The sequence below is a fragment of the Danio rerio genome, chromosome 2 (genome assembly GCF_049306965.1).
Source record: "Danio rerio strain Tuebingen ecotype United States chromosome 2, GRCz12tu, whole genome shotgun sequence".
Lineage (NCBI taxonomy): Eukaryota > Metazoa > Chordata > Actinopteri > Cypriniformes > Danionidae > Danio > Danio rerio.
The window spans coordinates 29,836,656-29,852,739 of record NC_133177.1 but is presented as its reverse complement, the minus strand read 5'-3'; the positions used below and the strand labels follow the sequence as shown (position 1 = coordinate 29,852,739).

At 35.0% G+C, this 16,084-nt stretch overlaps 2 protein-coding genes and 3 non-coding genes across 10 annotated transcripts; 1 reads left to right on the top strand and 4 right to left on the bottom strand.

The window, feature by feature from the left end:
• Positions 1–2,042: 2,042 nt before the first annotated feature.
• best4 (bestrophin 4) lies at positions 2,043–12,239 on the top strand. 6 transcript variants are annotated; one of them, XM_073926185.1, is made up of 11 exons: positions 2,043–2,382; positions 4,481–4,661; positions 4,729–4,889; positions 5,872–5,966; positions 6,043–6,276; positions 7,922–8,076; positions 8,159–8,236; positions 8,311–8,457; positions 8,533–8,613; positions 8,690–8,826; positions 10,616–12,239. In XM_073926185.1, the coding sequence occupies exons 2-11, from the start codon at positions 4,527–4,529 to the stop codon at positions 10,881–10,883; spliced, it is 1,491 nt and encodes a 496-aa protein (XP_073782286.1). In that variant the 5' UTR covers positions 2,043–2,382; positions 4,481–4,526; the 3' UTR covers positions 10,884–12,239. The 6 variants fall into 6 exon arrangements, 2 of the variants coding, with proteins under 2 accessions (XP_073782286.1, XP_692160.4); XR_012392215.1 differs by having other exon boundaries at positions 2,146–2,382; positions 8,349–8,457; XR_012392221.1 differs by having other exon boundaries at positions 2,265–2,382; positions 7,922–8,080.
• LOC137488417 (small nucleolar RNA SNORA47) lies at positions 11,895–12,027 on the bottom strand. The gene has a single exon (XR_011007443.1). It is a non-coding gene; the product is annotated as a small nucleolar RNA SNORA47 (small nucleolar RNA).
• On the bottom strand, positions 12,151–15,264 carry rps8a (ribosomal protein S8a). The gene is made up of 6 exons (NM_214793.1): positions 15,238–15,264; positions 14,192–14,298; positions 13,870–13,969; positions 12,800–12,975; positions 12,489–12,618; positions 12,151–12,304 (listed from the first exon to the last, which is right to left on the bottom strand). Exons 1-6 carry the CDS (start codon positions 15,239–15,241, stop codon positions 12,195–12,197), a joined length of 627 nt encoding a protein of 208 aa, NP_999958.1. The 5' UTR covers positions 15,242–15,264; the 3' UTR covers positions 12,151–12,194.
• Positions 12,692–12,762, bottom strand: LOC137488410 (small nucleolar RNA SNORD38). Its single transcript, XR_011007436.1, has one exon. It is a non-coding gene; the product is annotated as a small nucleolar RNA SNORD38 (small nucleolar RNA).
• LOC137488411 (small nucleolar RNA SNORD46) lies at positions 14,041–14,146 on the bottom strand. Its single transcript, XR_011007437.1, has one exon. It is a non-coding gene; the product is annotated as a small nucleolar RNA SNORD46 (small nucleolar RNA).
• Positions 15,265–16,084: the final 820 nt, after the last annotated feature.

The window sequence follows — 16,084 nt, the reverse complement described above, 5'->3', positions numbered from 1 at the left end:
CAAAACCTGCAGTGCTATAATGGCCTCGGAGGCATCTATACCTGCCCCGCTGGAGTGTTGTGTCGGGTGGTGCTAACTTTTTTTAAATGTTTTCTTTTTTACTTTTACCAAGTCACTCAAGTAAGGACCTGTCACATCTGTAACAATATATATATTTTTTTTTTTTTTGCAAAAATACAAAATAAAAAGATTATTTCTTCAGGCTTGTGGATTGTTTTGCAGAATTTCAAAGCATTTTGTATCCTAAGGCAAGGCAAGTTTATTTATATAGCACATTTCATACACAGTGGCAATTCAAAGTGCTTTACATGAACAGGAATAAGAGACAAGTATACAAGAAAATAAAAAACAAACAATAAAATTATTAAAAACTAAATAACATATGTTAAACAGGTTATAAAAGAATAAAAAAGAAAAGAAGTCATAATAGTGCGATCTGTCTGACGTAGCACAGTGCTCATTCAGTAAAGGCACAGCAAAACAGGTGTTTTCAGTCTTGATTTGAACATGCCTAATGTTGGAGCACATCTGATCATTTCTGAAAGCTGGTTCCAGCAGTGAGGGGCGCTGTTAGTAGCTGAAGGCGGATTCCCCCTGCCTTGACTGAACTCTTGGAATTTCTATCTGATCCTAAAGATCTGAGTGATCTGTTATGTTTGTATTCAGTGAGCATCTGTAATGTATTTGGGTCCAAGGCCATTTAGTGATTTATTGACAAGTAATAATACTTTGAAATCTATTCTGAATGTAACTGTGAGCCAGGGTAAAGATCTGAGGACAGGTGTGAGGCTGGATGTACTCTGATTTTCTGCTTCTGGTCAGAATCCTGGCAGCAGCATTCTGGATGAGCTGCAACTGTCTGACTGACTTTTTGTTCTAAAAACTTTTATATATATATATATATATATATATATATATATATATATATATATATATATATATATATATATATATATATATATATATATATATACAGTTGAAGTCAGAATTATTAGCCCCCCTAAATTATTAGACCGCTTGTTTATTTTTTCCCCAATTTCTGTTTAACGGAGAGAAGATTTTTTCAACACATTTCTAAACATAATAATTTTAATAACTCATTTCTAATAACTGATTGATTTTATCTTTACCATGATGACTGTAAATAATATTTTACTAGATATTTTCAAGACACTTCTATGCAGCCTAAAGTGACATTTAAAGGCTTAACTAGGTTAATTAAGTTAACTAGGCAGGTTAGGGGAATTAGGCAAATTATTGTATAACAATGGTTTGTTCTGTAGATTAACGAGAAAAAATATAGCTTAAAGGGGCTAATCATTTTGTCCCTAAAATGGTTAATAAAAAATGCTAAACAGCTTTTATTTTTGCGGAAATAAAACAAACAAGACTTTATCCAGAAGAAAAAATATTATCAGACATGCTGTGAAAATGTCCTTGCTCTGTTAAACATAATTTGGGAAATATTTAAAAAAGAAGAAAAAAAATTGAAGCGGGCTAATAATTCTGACTTCAACTGTATATATATATATATATATATATATATATATATATATATATATATATATATATATATATATATATATATATATATATTCCCTCATTGAAAATACAAAACACATTTTCAGATTTATATTTTTCATTTCATTTACACAAAATGGATGTCAAAAACAAGAAAAATGGCAACTTTGCTGTTTCAACTTTTGTGGTTATAAAATATGAAAATATTGGTAAAATGTTGTTCTGTCATCATTGATCTTAACAGATAAACATATTATTCTAAACTATTAAATGATGCTAAACAAATGAGTTTATGATCTAAACTATGATTTGTAAAATAATAGTTTATCATGTTGATATATTTTAAATGATTAAAAACTGACAAAAGGTTACAATCTAGTGCCTTTAAGAAGTGGCAAAGTAGCCTAAAAAGATTTAGAAATTACAATAAATAAATCTTCCCGGACTATACTGTAATATTTTAACTGAGAATTTAAAAAAAAAAGATTCTTACTTTAAATATACCTGACAAGGTGTCTTTGGAATGCAAGCTATTCTTACACTTAATAACATCCTAGTAGGTGTTTTTTCTTAATCATGGCTGTAAAATTGCTTGACAGTCATTATCTATGATTTAGAAAATATGTAATTAAACAGGATACTTACTGTGTAGGGAGTAATTCAACTGAAAAAATAAATATAATTTGACTTAAAATTCCTTTTTATCGTTAAACAATAAGTTACAGTACTTAGCAAAAACGTTTAGTTTTCATTGATTCGGTGTTCAGATTCTGTGATCATGTTTTAATAAACAAAATTTAATTTATCAAAAAATTATATTTCTTAAATACAGCCTCGAATTTAGACGACCCTTCAAGAAAGGTGAGTTTTGAATGACAGGAATAATAATAATGCGAAATCTCCTAATAAGAATAAAAACAGTTCAAACAGTCTCTATTTTAAAAGGTGCTGCATGTTTGTCTACATGGACCTGTGTAATGATTCTTTTCACCACTCACCTTATTGAATTCAGCTGAAACAACAACAACAAAACAGGTTCTATAGAAGTCTGAGCGGGAAAATTGTGCCATTAAGCTTCTGCTGTTTTAACAAGTAATTGAATGTATATGCTTCTACTATCGCAAATGCAGCATGTTGTTCTTTAGTAACCCAACAGAATTATTTCCGTTATTGTATACCGCCCCCTAGTGTTTCTCTCCTCAAATTCAGCACATTAGCTTATCAAAAAATGCAATCAATCTTTCTCTAGTTTGCATGTATTCAGAAGCTGCATTTAGTGTCAGTAGTGTTAAAGCGTTTAATGACGAATTTTATTAAACTAACATGTTATTTTAAACTAATGTTTACATCTAAGAAGCTGGATGAAAATATTACAAAGTTACAAATTAATGATTATATTTCTGAGGAGCACACAGCAGGCAAATAGTTTTTTTCTCTCGTATTTATTTAATCCGTGTAAGAACATTTTGAACTTCTTTATTATCAGACCGGAAACGTCTCAATCCTTAGGCTACATCCCATTTAATTAATTCGGTGTATAAACTACTGAATTAGGATCCTAGTATGCTAAGCTAAATTAACACAACAGCAATCACAGTTAGCAAATGATCTCTATTAACCCTGTTGGTTTTCAAACTCCTGCTCTTTTGGGCGTGTTTGTCTCGCTGAGCAGTTCACACGAGAATGCCTTTACAACACTGACATGAAAGAGAATTTATAACTCAGTTGTATTTACCAGTTATGTAAATATCACATCACATACTATCATCTACTAACGTCTGCTGTATCAACACATTTCTTTAACATGTTAAAACATAGTTATATAGTAAACTTCATCAGTGAACAGTTAATAAAATTAAACAATCTAATCTTCATCAATCCAGGGAACTATAAAAAACATGGAAGGTTACAGCAGTCAAAAATGATCAAGCCTTTGTTTGAGTGACTCACATCTGCAGCAAGACATCACTAGTTTCTCACAAAATATCATTAGTCTAACACAGACATTAGTCTCACACTTAACATGTCATCTTTATCAGATTTTTTTTCAGTCTTTTTCACAGTTTACTGAGTTTCCATGTTTTGTCTCATTTTCAATCAGTTTTATTTCAGGGCTCTTGCTGGCCATTTCATTATAACAACTTTTCAGCTTCAAAGAGCTGCTTTCCCCATATACTGTGGAATGAGGCTCATTGTCCTACATGAAAATTGCTGGTTGACAGGGCAATGAATAACCTATTTTGATGAATATATACAGTCATGTAGGAGACTCCTGCTGCATAAAACATCATCCAACCATGACACTTCCTGCTTCATCTTTTTACGGACTTCATTACAAATTTTTGTTCAGTCTTTCCCCAGTCTGACCACAAGCTCAATGTTTCCCATTGGAATAAAATGAAACTTTTTTAAAGCTTTCATTGCTAAAGCAAACTTTAGATCAGTTCACACAATATGCTTCTCAGCAAAGGTAGTTTTGTGTGTTTATTCAAGATTTTGTCACTGCAGAAGTTTTAGTCTGAATTATCTTAAACACTGAGACACAGCTGAACTGACACGTCAAGTGCTGAATGACTGGAGTGTTGAACAGATAGCTGATTGAGATTAGCTGATTTATTCTGTCCTCGTATGCATTTGTCTGTCATGGATGATAACATTTTAGGAGGATTTAAATTGAGTTGATGAGATAGCAAAAGAAAAAAAAATCCAATATTGCAGAAAAATCTCAGATTTGGTATATTCTAAGATACCACATTCTCTAGCAATGGTATCCCTTTGACCTTTAACATTTAAAATTTTGAGCTTCACTTTCTATAACATGCTTTAAACACTTTACTTACTCTACCCTTTCAGAAAATAATAATAATATAAAAATCCTAATCAAAAGATAATTTGGCGAGTACATAATCAATTTATAGCTACCTTGTCATACACTGGACTTTTACTGCATGTTTTCCAGAGTAATCATTCATAATGCTGAGACCTGTGTGAAACTGACACTGGCCATGAATATTTCTACTGAGTTCCCAAACATAAATCACAAGAAGGATCGACAGGTCCACATTACAGTCAGAGATATAAAAGGCAAATCAAGAGGTGTGCTTTTCCCTCTAAAAGGAGTCAGACTTGGAAATCTTAAGGTAAGAACAAATGTTCAAGTAGTAAATGTGTGATGGAATTGTAAAAACTTACTTGGGCTTTTCTTAGGATTCCACCATGACGGTCTCCTACACGCTCAAGGTTGCCAATGCTAAGTTTGGAGGTTTCTCGAAGCTGCTCTTCAGATGGAAAGGAAGCATTTACAAGCTTCTCTACAGAGAATTTCTGGTTTTCTGCTTACTGTACACCTTTATCAGTATTCTGTACAGGTACTGTGATGTTTCTAAACACCCAATTATCCCTTTTTTTGATAATTATAGATTCATTTGGCAGGTATTCATAGTTTTTTAACTGTATTTGATCAATAATATTTCTGCAAAGTCAAAATGTTCATGTTTAGCTGAAGAAAAAACCCAATAGAAAGTAAAAGTCTAAGACCTGTAACTAACAAAATTGATTAGTGTCTACACAAGGTGAAGTTGTCTGCCAGTTTATATGCTTGTTCTTTCAAGCTAGATGGATTTTCATTGTATGTTGTTTTTATCACTTTTAAACTGAAAAAAATATTCTAAATGTGATTAAAAATGAAAGGCAATCTGTGACAACCCAGCAGACCATAAGACGCTATGCCATAATACGTTAATATTAAGATAAATTTAGGTCGCCAGTGTCTTAGGACAACGTTATTTTAACATCCAATTATAACATAAAATGACATTGATATTTTGTTGATTTTAAGTTGTGTTGGAAAGTGACCAAAATCTAACGTCTGATAAACGTCATAGTGGTAACATCCACACAACATCAAGCTGTAACACCGTTAGTTGATATTTGTTTGTTTGTAGGTTGCGATGGAAAGTAACCAAAATGCAATCTTTGTCCAACATTGGACACTGATATCGGCCTGACGTTGGGTTCTGATGTCAACTTAATTTTCAGTTCCAATAAAAATGCAACGTCCCAAGATGTCAATCTGACGTTATGTTGACATCCTGTGTCTGCTGGGAAGTCTTTAAACAAAACATGCAACTTTATTGTGTCAGGGTTCACAGTTTGACCATCTCAATGCATCAGAAATGCAATGAATGTGCTTCATCTGACACAAAAGTAGGGTGATGACACCAAGGAATACACATTTAGGAAAATTATTTGTAACAAATTTGGGTTTTTCAGCTTCTATTCACTTATTCAAGTGTACAGGGAAGATCTGTTGTCCTTCAACAATGATTCAACCCTTCTCGCCTCTCACAGGTGTGTCCTTAATAACAATCAACAGGAGATATTCGCGAGACTAGCACGTCATTGTAACAAGTTTGCCAAACTCATCCCCATGTCATTTGTTCTTGGTGAGAGTCTTATCGATGCAACACGACATTTCCAACCCCTAAGATTTCTTGTACTAAGCTAAACTGGTCTTGTTAGGGTTCTACGTCACTCAAGCATTTCAGCGCTGGTGGGGTCAGTACACCAGCTTTCCCCTGCCTGATAACCTGATGATGGTGGTCTCTGGAAACGTCCATGGTACAGATGAAAGAGGTCGTCTGTTGAGGAGAACTCTGATGAGATATGCTAACCTGTCATCTGTCCTCATACTGCGTTCCATCAGCACACGAGTGCGCAAGAGGTTTACAACTCTGGAGGACATTGTGGAGGCAGGTAAGAGAAACTTTCACATGCATCTAAAAATCTTTGGGAGGCACTTAGATACTGGAGCACTGGATTTCTTTACTCCTTCAAGGACATAAAGCCAAGTTTGTTTACTACTACATATCATGACTGAATGAGAATCAAACTAAATAAAGCATTCAGTTTAGTGATGGATTCGTTAGATAAATTCAGTTATATTTATTAAAAGAAACAGCCTATAAAATTCATTCGTTTGTCAACAAGATGTTCTCTGGTAATGCAGGGTGTGCTTTTGATTCACTAGTTAATTATTACAGTTAAAAATACAGTTTCCTTATCGGCATCATTCAGTGTTTCCCATTATTTTGGGGGGCAACCCAGCACCACTTGAAAATCAAGTTATTTGTTTTTATTTTCAATATAGTGGCAGATCTCAACAGAAATCATATTAGATTCCTTTCCTTCAGAATAAATTCATCTTAATTACATAATGGCGGTTTCTGTCTCATGGTGACTTCTTCTCTCTATAGCACCAGTGATGATAGAACATGTGTCAAGAATATATTGCCTCGGCCAGATTCAGTAAATATATCCTTATTTTAGGCATGGTGCTGAGCTTCATGTCCAGTATGTGGCGTGTGTAACGTGACACTATCGAAAAGTGCATTCAGCCAAAGTCTGTTTGAACTATAGGCTATGTGCGTCATATCAAATGTTAAATTTTAACAGATGCTACAGATGCACATGTCCCATAAACAGGTCGCATCATTCCTATAAACGTGTTCAAATAGCTGTCTAAGGACACAGAGAGTTAATATTTATTTTCAAACCTTTTAATCTGGACTAAATATGAATTTAAAAAAATAAAAAAATAATATAAAAAATAAATGTACTCTATTTTATTATTTTAGGCTACTTGATACATTACACTTTCAATGGCCCATAGTGAGAATACAGAATTAAAAGGAGCTCGGTTTTATATAGAAACTTAGAGAATGAATGCAAAGGAGTAATATTCAAAAAGTTAGGTAACTCAAACCATTTGAGGAAACCGATTGTTCAAAAACTAATCCTAATGAGTACCTAATAAGAACTTAATCCATTTGTGTAAATGAAGCAATTTAAGCACAGTAAAACCTAATAAATGAAGAGAACTCAAACCAATTGAGTACTGTGAAACCCAATAAGTGCCTCAAACCATTTGAGGAAACCGATTGCTACCATTTGAGTTTTAAAAAAACTAATCTATATGAGTACTGTGAACTCGCTCTGTTTAAGCTGAAGTAATGAAGTATTTAATGAACTCATTACTTTCAACACTGAGTTCAAAACTCTTTTCAAATAAGTAGAGTTAACTTTCAGTCAATTTTGATTGAACTGCACTCATTTTATTTGATAAAGTTGACTTGGGTTTTACAGTGAACAGACTAGAATTCATATAAATGTAATGTATTGTTCTAAATCTTCAATAATCTGTTTATTTGTCGTATATATAGCTGCGAATTTTGAGAAGAGGCACTGTAGCAAGAAATTTGTAATATTTACTGTGGTTTTCATTTTATTTTAAAGAAAGAGAATGTGAATCAGCATGCCAACATCTGCGTGAATTTGTCAAATGATAATAGCTGAAGATTAAATCTGGAATGCATTTATCTTGATGCATATTGTTTTGCAGGATTCATGACCACAGATGAGCTCAGGAAACTAAACCATCTGTACTCAGACTTCAACAAATACTGGATGCCGCTTGCATGGTTTGCCAACCTGGCGTCTCAGGCCAGAAAAGAAGGGCGTGTGAAAGATGATATAGCATTGCGTCTGCTAATGGATGTATGTGCGTATAAACATGTCAAGATGATACATCTCTGTTATAAAAGCACACTAAATTCATTTCTTTCTTCCTCTTTGTCAGGAGCTGAATAACTATAGATCAAAATGCAGCATGCTCTTCCACTATGACTGGATCAGCATTCCCTTGGTGTACACACAGGTAAGGCTCATCTGATTATCTCTCGCATGAGAGTAATAATTGACTGAATGCATCTCCAATTCTCTGTGATGCAGGTGGTGACTGTGGCCGTGTACTCCTTCTTTACATTTAGTCTTATTGGGAGGCAGTTTGTGAAGCCTGCATCTTCTGAAGAACACCTTGACCTGTACATCCCCATTTTCACTTTACTGGAGTTCTTCTTTTATGCTGGATGGTTAAAGGTATGACGGGTAGCATTTAAAGAGCAATCTTTGGACTGCTGATTTCAGAAACTGACGGTGCATTGATTCTTAAAGGTAGGGGAACTTATCATCAACCCGTTTGGAGAAGATGATGATGATTTTGAAACCAACCAACTCATAGATCGAAACATTCAGGTTTGCAGATTGAAAAATAGCATCATCATTTCAAGGAATGCAAATGTTTCATGACAGTGGGTTCCTATTTATCCAGGTTTCTATGCTAGCCGTAGATGACATGCACCAGAATCTTCCTCCTCTTGAGAAGGACAAATACTGGGTGGATAAAGGTCCTTCATATCCTTCGGCTTCTATGAAGCCTGTTTTCATGGGTTCTACACATGACATGAGGTGAGATCCTCAACTTTAACAATTAGTTATTATTTCTAGACACTCACATATGCCTCTTTCAGGGGTGCACCCAAGGGCCACCCATGTGTAAACTCTGGCCACCCCAATATGATTTAGCTGTTATTAATTTAAAAGTACTTATGTAAATTCAAAATATTTAATCAAATAAATGAATAAAATGCAGCCACTAAATTATTGTGGATTGATTGGTGCCACTGATGTAGCTGATTCATTCCCTCTCCCCCTCCCCGATTGTTGCTGACAGCACGCACACATCTTCAATAGAAAGCAATGGCAATTTAATATGTACCTTAAGGTAAATCATTGGAAGAGGCTGTATTAATAATATTGTAGTTCAAAAAGAAATATGGATAAATATTATTAGGGTCTGTATAGTGTGTGTGTATTAATCTTCATTAATTTTAGACATGGCATATACTGTACAATAAGAGCATGTGAAAATAGCTGAAAAGACATTTATATATTTGAAAAGTGTTTTTAAACTAAATATTGATCATTATTTGGTTTGCATATGTACTTGCTGATTAATTTCAAGGAATAAATTGCAATATTTCTAGAGTATAATCGATTAAATGAATTACAACCACATTATCTCATTTAACAGTAACAAAAATTTAACATTACATTGAAGTCATTTTTTGTGTGCCATCCCAAGATTTGGTGTGGCCTCTTCTGGCCACCCGGAAAAAAAAGATTTCTGGGGGCGCCACTTGCCTCTTTACCTTGCATTTGCCAAGTTTTATTGATAGTGTTGTATAAACAACACTTAACCATAAAGAAAAACATGTACGCTATATAAAAACTGCAGCAATACTGTATAAACCAAGACATATCTTGGACAATAAATGTTCATCCATTCATTTTCTTTTTAGCTTCCCATCACTGGGAAACACCCATATACAATCACATACACTATGGCCAATATACCTATACCACGTCTTTGACCTTTTGAGGGAAATTGGAGCACTACGCAGACCTGGATCTGAGCTGCATTCAATGCTTTTTAATGCGCTCGCCTAACCCCAACCCTAACCCGTCACAGTGACGTCACACTTCGTTGAGTGCAATGTGTCTGACATTGCATCGCTGAGTGATGCAATCTCTGCTTGCATCATAAAGGCTCAATCCAGGTGCTATTGGCTTATAGTGGGGTAAAATTATGGAATAGTCTGGAACAGATAGTAACAGTGTCCAGATAGTAAACAGTTGAAAAAGTTGAATTGGGATTATTATTAATGTAATATGCGGATGATATTTAGGCGAACTGAAATTGGAACATTCAGTTTAGTTGCTGTTCGCAATACAATGTAAAGATTGGATTTGCCTTCATTTAAATAAACATACAAATGGTAAGGAAAATATTTGCGGGGGATGGGGGAGATATAATATATATGAGTGATTATCAAAATCATGTTGAATGGGACCTAACAGGGTGGGATACCTTTTGGCCTGGTTAAAATCATGTAGAGATTTTGATGGAATTTTCATTTGAATATTTGTTTCTACGTGTATTTTTGGTCAAATTAAATCAAATAAATACAGCTGCTGCAGATTTAATGGCATATCAAACTAAAATGAAAACTTTACCATCATTTACTCACGTTTGACCCGTAACAAAAACCAGTTAAACATGTTTAAAGAGTGTTGGAACACCATAGTATTTGTTTTTCTGACTATAAATGTCAATAGTTACGTTTCCAACATTTAGCTTTATGTTCAAATGTGGCATTAATATTTTGTGGTATAACTGTGATTCTGTATTTATTAGGATACTTGAGGATGATCTTGAAGAATGCGTGTCAACCCCCAAGACTCAGATGCTTGCCATTAATGTGTGGCCGACTACACACAAAGTGAAAAAGTCGAAAAGGAGTTTGCAACAATTATGTATTTGCTGCAGAGCTGAAGGTGAGGATGACTGCTCTAAACTTGAACCTTCCAATAGCAGCGTCCATTCACCACAACACAAGACTGTTCAACACAGCTGCCAAGAAAAACTCTTTGGGTCACAGGAAACTACAGGACCAGCAAACTGAGACCTAAAAGGCAAATGTGCAACCCCTGTTTGATTTTGCCTGCTGATGTTAGGATACATCCTTTCAAACTTGTGCAGTCTACTATTGCTTAAATTAGGGGTGCCTATGTTCCTGAAGAGTTCAGCTCCAACCCCGATTAAACACAAAATCAACGAAGTAAGATCTAGAGCAGTGGTTCTCAAACTGTGGTACGTGTACCACCAGTGGTACGCAGGCTTCCTTCTAGTGGTACACGGAGGAATGAAATATGTCATGTACATGCTAACGTTACACACATTTCAAAATTTTTCAAAAATGATGTATATAATATGTCATATATGACATATAGCCTATATTTCTGATGTAATCTGCCATGTTTTTTTAACTGTGCAGAGTTGTAGCTGCTTTACTGGGCCTACTGCGCTACTGTATTTCAATACTGCTCATTTTGGTGGTACTTGGAGAGACAATTGTTTTCTGAGGTGGTACTTGATGAAAAACGTTTGAGAACAACTGATCTAGGGCATATGGCAATTAAGGACAGAAGAGTTTAATCAAGGATGCAGCTTAACTACACAAGCAGAAAGATCTCCAGAAACAAGATTTTAAATGTTTGGGATCAGTAAAAACATTTTAAATGAAGGATTTCAGTTTTTACAGTAACTTTACAATTATCAATAACGATAAATTAAAAATGTTACATGTATAAAATATTATCAAACAGAACGTTCATTGATGAGAAATAAAATTTGTAAATTTACTTCACAATGGAGTAAAGGCCTCTGGGAACACCTTTGCTGTCACTAGAAGTGTACTTGCTTGACTATCCACTTATTCATCCAACAATGAACAGCACTTAGTTCATTGACATTTAAGACTTGCAATGCAAAGAAAAAAAAAATTCTGTGAAATATTTGACTCAATTGCAGTTTACGTAAATTCATAAAACTAAGTAAAAGAGCTAGAAAATATATTTGAATTAAAATTCTTTTTCAAGCCCTGATACAATTACAAATCTCTTACCATTTTCAGAACATGTCCACAAGAACTCGACTACTTTTACACACAGAATGAAAGAGCACTTTGAGCACTTGTGTTTTTTTCTAGGAGGTTATAACCAGTTAATGCAGTACTAAAACAGCTGCCTAACTTTCTCAATCCTCCTTTTATAACAATGTAGCTCAACGAGTTGTTTTACATAAAGTGTAAAACACAGCTTTCTCTTGGCCAAACCAACTTTCCAATAAAATAAACTTTCCACTGTATAAAATGAAGACAATGACATGAGTTGGGGTGTTTTCTTTAATGGTCGTATCAAAGAGCGCTGTACATCTATTTGCCTTTCTTGGCTTTAATCTTCCTCAGGTAGAACTCCAGTTCTTTGCCCTCAAGGACGTAGCCATCAGCCCTGCCGCACTGTCCTGGTCTGGATGAAATGCAGGCTGGGGGAAAAACAAACACAGACTTTTAAAATTTGCACTGAAGCCAAGCGAGACTGCAGGCAGCTTTTCAGTGCATGTCAGAAAGGTTAAAAGCTCAGCACCATTTTTTCAGTAGCAGAACTGGTTAAAGGTTTCATCATGAACACATTAAAAAGCCACGTTCAGACCTCATAACTAGCCTTACCCAGAAGCTTGCCCTGCAGGAACTGCTCCTCCAGCAGAGGACTGATCTTGGCTGTTTTTCTGCGCAAAGTAAACTTCTTTTGGACCTTTTTGGACCTCTTCTTGTTCAGGATTTCCTCTTCCTCAGGGGTCTGGATTGACAAATTAAAATGCAACAATTAGAAACTGACAGTGTATATTTTAGGACTAACATGATTTACAAGCCTTCCTCAGAGTCTTAAACTGCATCACTTATATTTCAGTAGCAGAACTGGACAAAGTTATCGTCACAGAAAGACTATAAAACAAACCTATACACTCGTTTGCACTCACCAGTTTGGCTCCCTTCTTCCTGCCAAGTGGGAGGGCATAGTGAGACTCATACCACTGTCTGTAAGGAGTGCTGTCCACCAGAACAACACAGTTCTTCACCAGGGTCTTGGTTCTCACCAGCTCATTGTTTGAAGCATTGTAGACCACATCAATGATCCTGGTCTTGCGGGTACAGCCTGAAAGTGTAACAATATATTTAAAACACCCTGAAGGCAATCAAAGTTAGAAAAATGTCAATTTTTAAAATTCTTTCTCAGAGTTGGAACATAGATATCCATCATGAACATTCAGTAGCAGAACTGGTCAGATTATCTTCACCGAAAGAACTACAGACAAGGCTTCTGCAGGTTTTTGAAAGCACATTTTAGACTTTATAAAAAGTACAGAAAAAAATTATTAGAAGGAAACCAAACCAATTGTCACTGGTGTCATTTATCAGATTGCATGAGTCAAAAGTGATTTATTTTATACCAAAAGAATTACAATATTAAGGATCTATGAAGACAACTTTAAGTTGTCATTTACAAATAAACCTTTATTTGATTAAAAATATACATTGCTAAACACTTTTTGCACAATTGTAAAGGATATTTTTACATTTAGATTTAAAACAGATTGTAGAACATCTGCATTGTCCCAATATTATAAATCTGTTTTTTTTAAACAAAGTAAACACTACACATCATGATATTTTGTATAATATCCGAGAACAAACTTTTCCAAATTGTCCAAATACATAATTCTATGTAGTATAGGTAACTTAAGAATGAGTAACTTAATTTACGACTTACTGAAAATGTTTTACAAACATAAATCAATAAATAAATCAATCAGACATCTAGTAAATACAACCTAATGGTGAATTTACATAACTTTCCTCAATATAAGAGTTCTCTGATGCCTTTACAGTTTCTATAATGTCACTTTCAAAAACCAAATACTTCAAGTATGAATCCAAAGTAATTTCCAATGAAAATGTAAAAAAAATCCTAACTTAACTTTGAGTAATTGTTAAAACCTGCAGAAACCCACTACACGTAAATTGCCAGCACTAACAAATACAAACTTACATTCTGACCCCCATGAGAAGTTTCCCACATCGAGCCTCAAGGCACGGTATTTCTTGTTTCCACCACGGACTCTTATTGTGTGGATGCGGCGAGGTCCAATCTAAAGAGAGGAGCCAAAACATACCTTTAGACATACAACAAAGACGTATGAAGAGACCATGTGGGTTCAGCCATGTGTCAGTGTAACTATGACGAATCCTAACATTGGAAGGTCAAAGACTTTGACCAAGACGGCCAAATAAGACCAACCTAAGGACATGTTAACATCACCCACATTATCATTTCCCATACTGATGGAAAAGTACACTGAAGAGTGTTTCACCTTGGTGTTTGCTGCAGGACGCCCGAGCTCATACTTCCTTTTCTTGTGGACGGGCTTGCGTTTGCCACCGGTCCTGCGGCGTTTGTGCCAGTTATCCCTTGAGATACCTGTGGTGTAAAGAGATTGAAATGCGTTAGACTTAGTAAACAAATATGAATGCCAGTAGAACGTAAACTCAATAAATGCTTGAGCGTTCAGTTCTCCAAGGTGTTTATCCGCATGGAAAATCGGATTCCGCAATTTGGATTCATCATGTACACTCAAGCTTTATTATCAACCCACAAAAATAACTCTACTCATCGTGTCAAGCCGATGACTCTAAAAGAAAAAAAACATTTAAAAAAATACTATTTTCGAACTTCAAAGAGAGAAAAAAACTGCATTTTAAACTTAAGATTGAGTTTGGACGAATCGTTACTTTAAAAGCAAAGACTTACAAATCAGCAAACTGATTCATTTAACGTTAGCAACAAGCTAACACGACGTGAACTCTTGCCATTACACGCTTCCACCATTAGCGAACAGATAGTGTTGCAATCGCATTTATGACAAGAAATATAAAGTGAATGTTAATTTAACGTTTACAAACTACATAAATCCAGTTCTCGGGTCACGTTAGCTGGCCATGCAGCGTCGTAAGTTGACATGCATCTCACTCGTTTAGCTTAGTTAGCTGTGCTAACTACTTCCCATACACTACACCTCTAAAACACAATATTTTTTTACAGCAATGTTACTTACATACACAGTACTTTTATATTTACAGCTTGCCTTGTACTCGTCCCTGTAACTACAGCTTCGTCTGTTCTCTACACGCTGTGAAAGTGTACTCTCGCATGCGCGCAGCCATCTTGAGCAACGTATCCAGCCACTTTACAGTTTATTTACGCAAACTGTTTTAAAATACACTATATCATGCGATTTTCACCTAAATCTTTTAAATATTACTTCTGTAATACAAAATAAAGTCAGATTAACTATAAACCTCGTCGGATAGAGAAGATGAAGACGGATTGTTCCAGCGATCAGAATCGGAAGACACATACCCATTCTCAGGCGCCGGCTAGAAAGAGGGCTCGCAGAGGCTCATGGGCGGGTTTCAAGCAAACACATATCGCGAGAATACCTGCTGAAGTCGCGACTCGCGAGAGCAGTTCAGTCAGTGGAAGTACATGGGACTGCCACAACGAGCCCTTCCAGTGTTTTGCAGAAACAGTCATTCATTTAGTTACTATAGTGTGTATATATATATGTAAATATATATATAAAACAGTAAACCACTTCAATGTGGTGATGTCATTGGCCCATGAACATTTCCTGCTTGTTATCAAACTATTGTCTTAACTCGTGGGAAATCTCTTTTTATTGATAAGTGGTTTGAAAGAGGAATAGTTTTTGTTTTGGACTTATTTAAAAATGATGGCAATATTTTGGAATATGAAGAATTTAGGACATTGTATAACTTCCCTTTGCCAGCTAAATCCTTCAACTGTGTTATAAAGAGTTTGTCACAAAGTTATGTGCATTTATTAAAGACTTTTCTTTACTTTAATGAGAGGGAAACAATTATGCCTAAACTTTTTTTGGATGGAGTGTCTTTTTTTGATAAAAAATGTGACAACAGACATGTCAGACGATTGTTACATTACTCTATGTACCACCCCAAGATGTAAATTTTTTTGGACCAACTTCTCTGACTGCATTCAATGGAAGAGAGCATGGTTATTACCTGAAAAATTCAGCATATCCAACAAAATAAGAGAAATACATTTTAGGATCTTGCATAATGTTTATCCTACAAATTCCCAAATTGCTAATTATTTTGATATATCTAATTTGTGTACTTTCTGCAATATACATGAAAAGACTTTATTTCACTTATTCTATATTTGC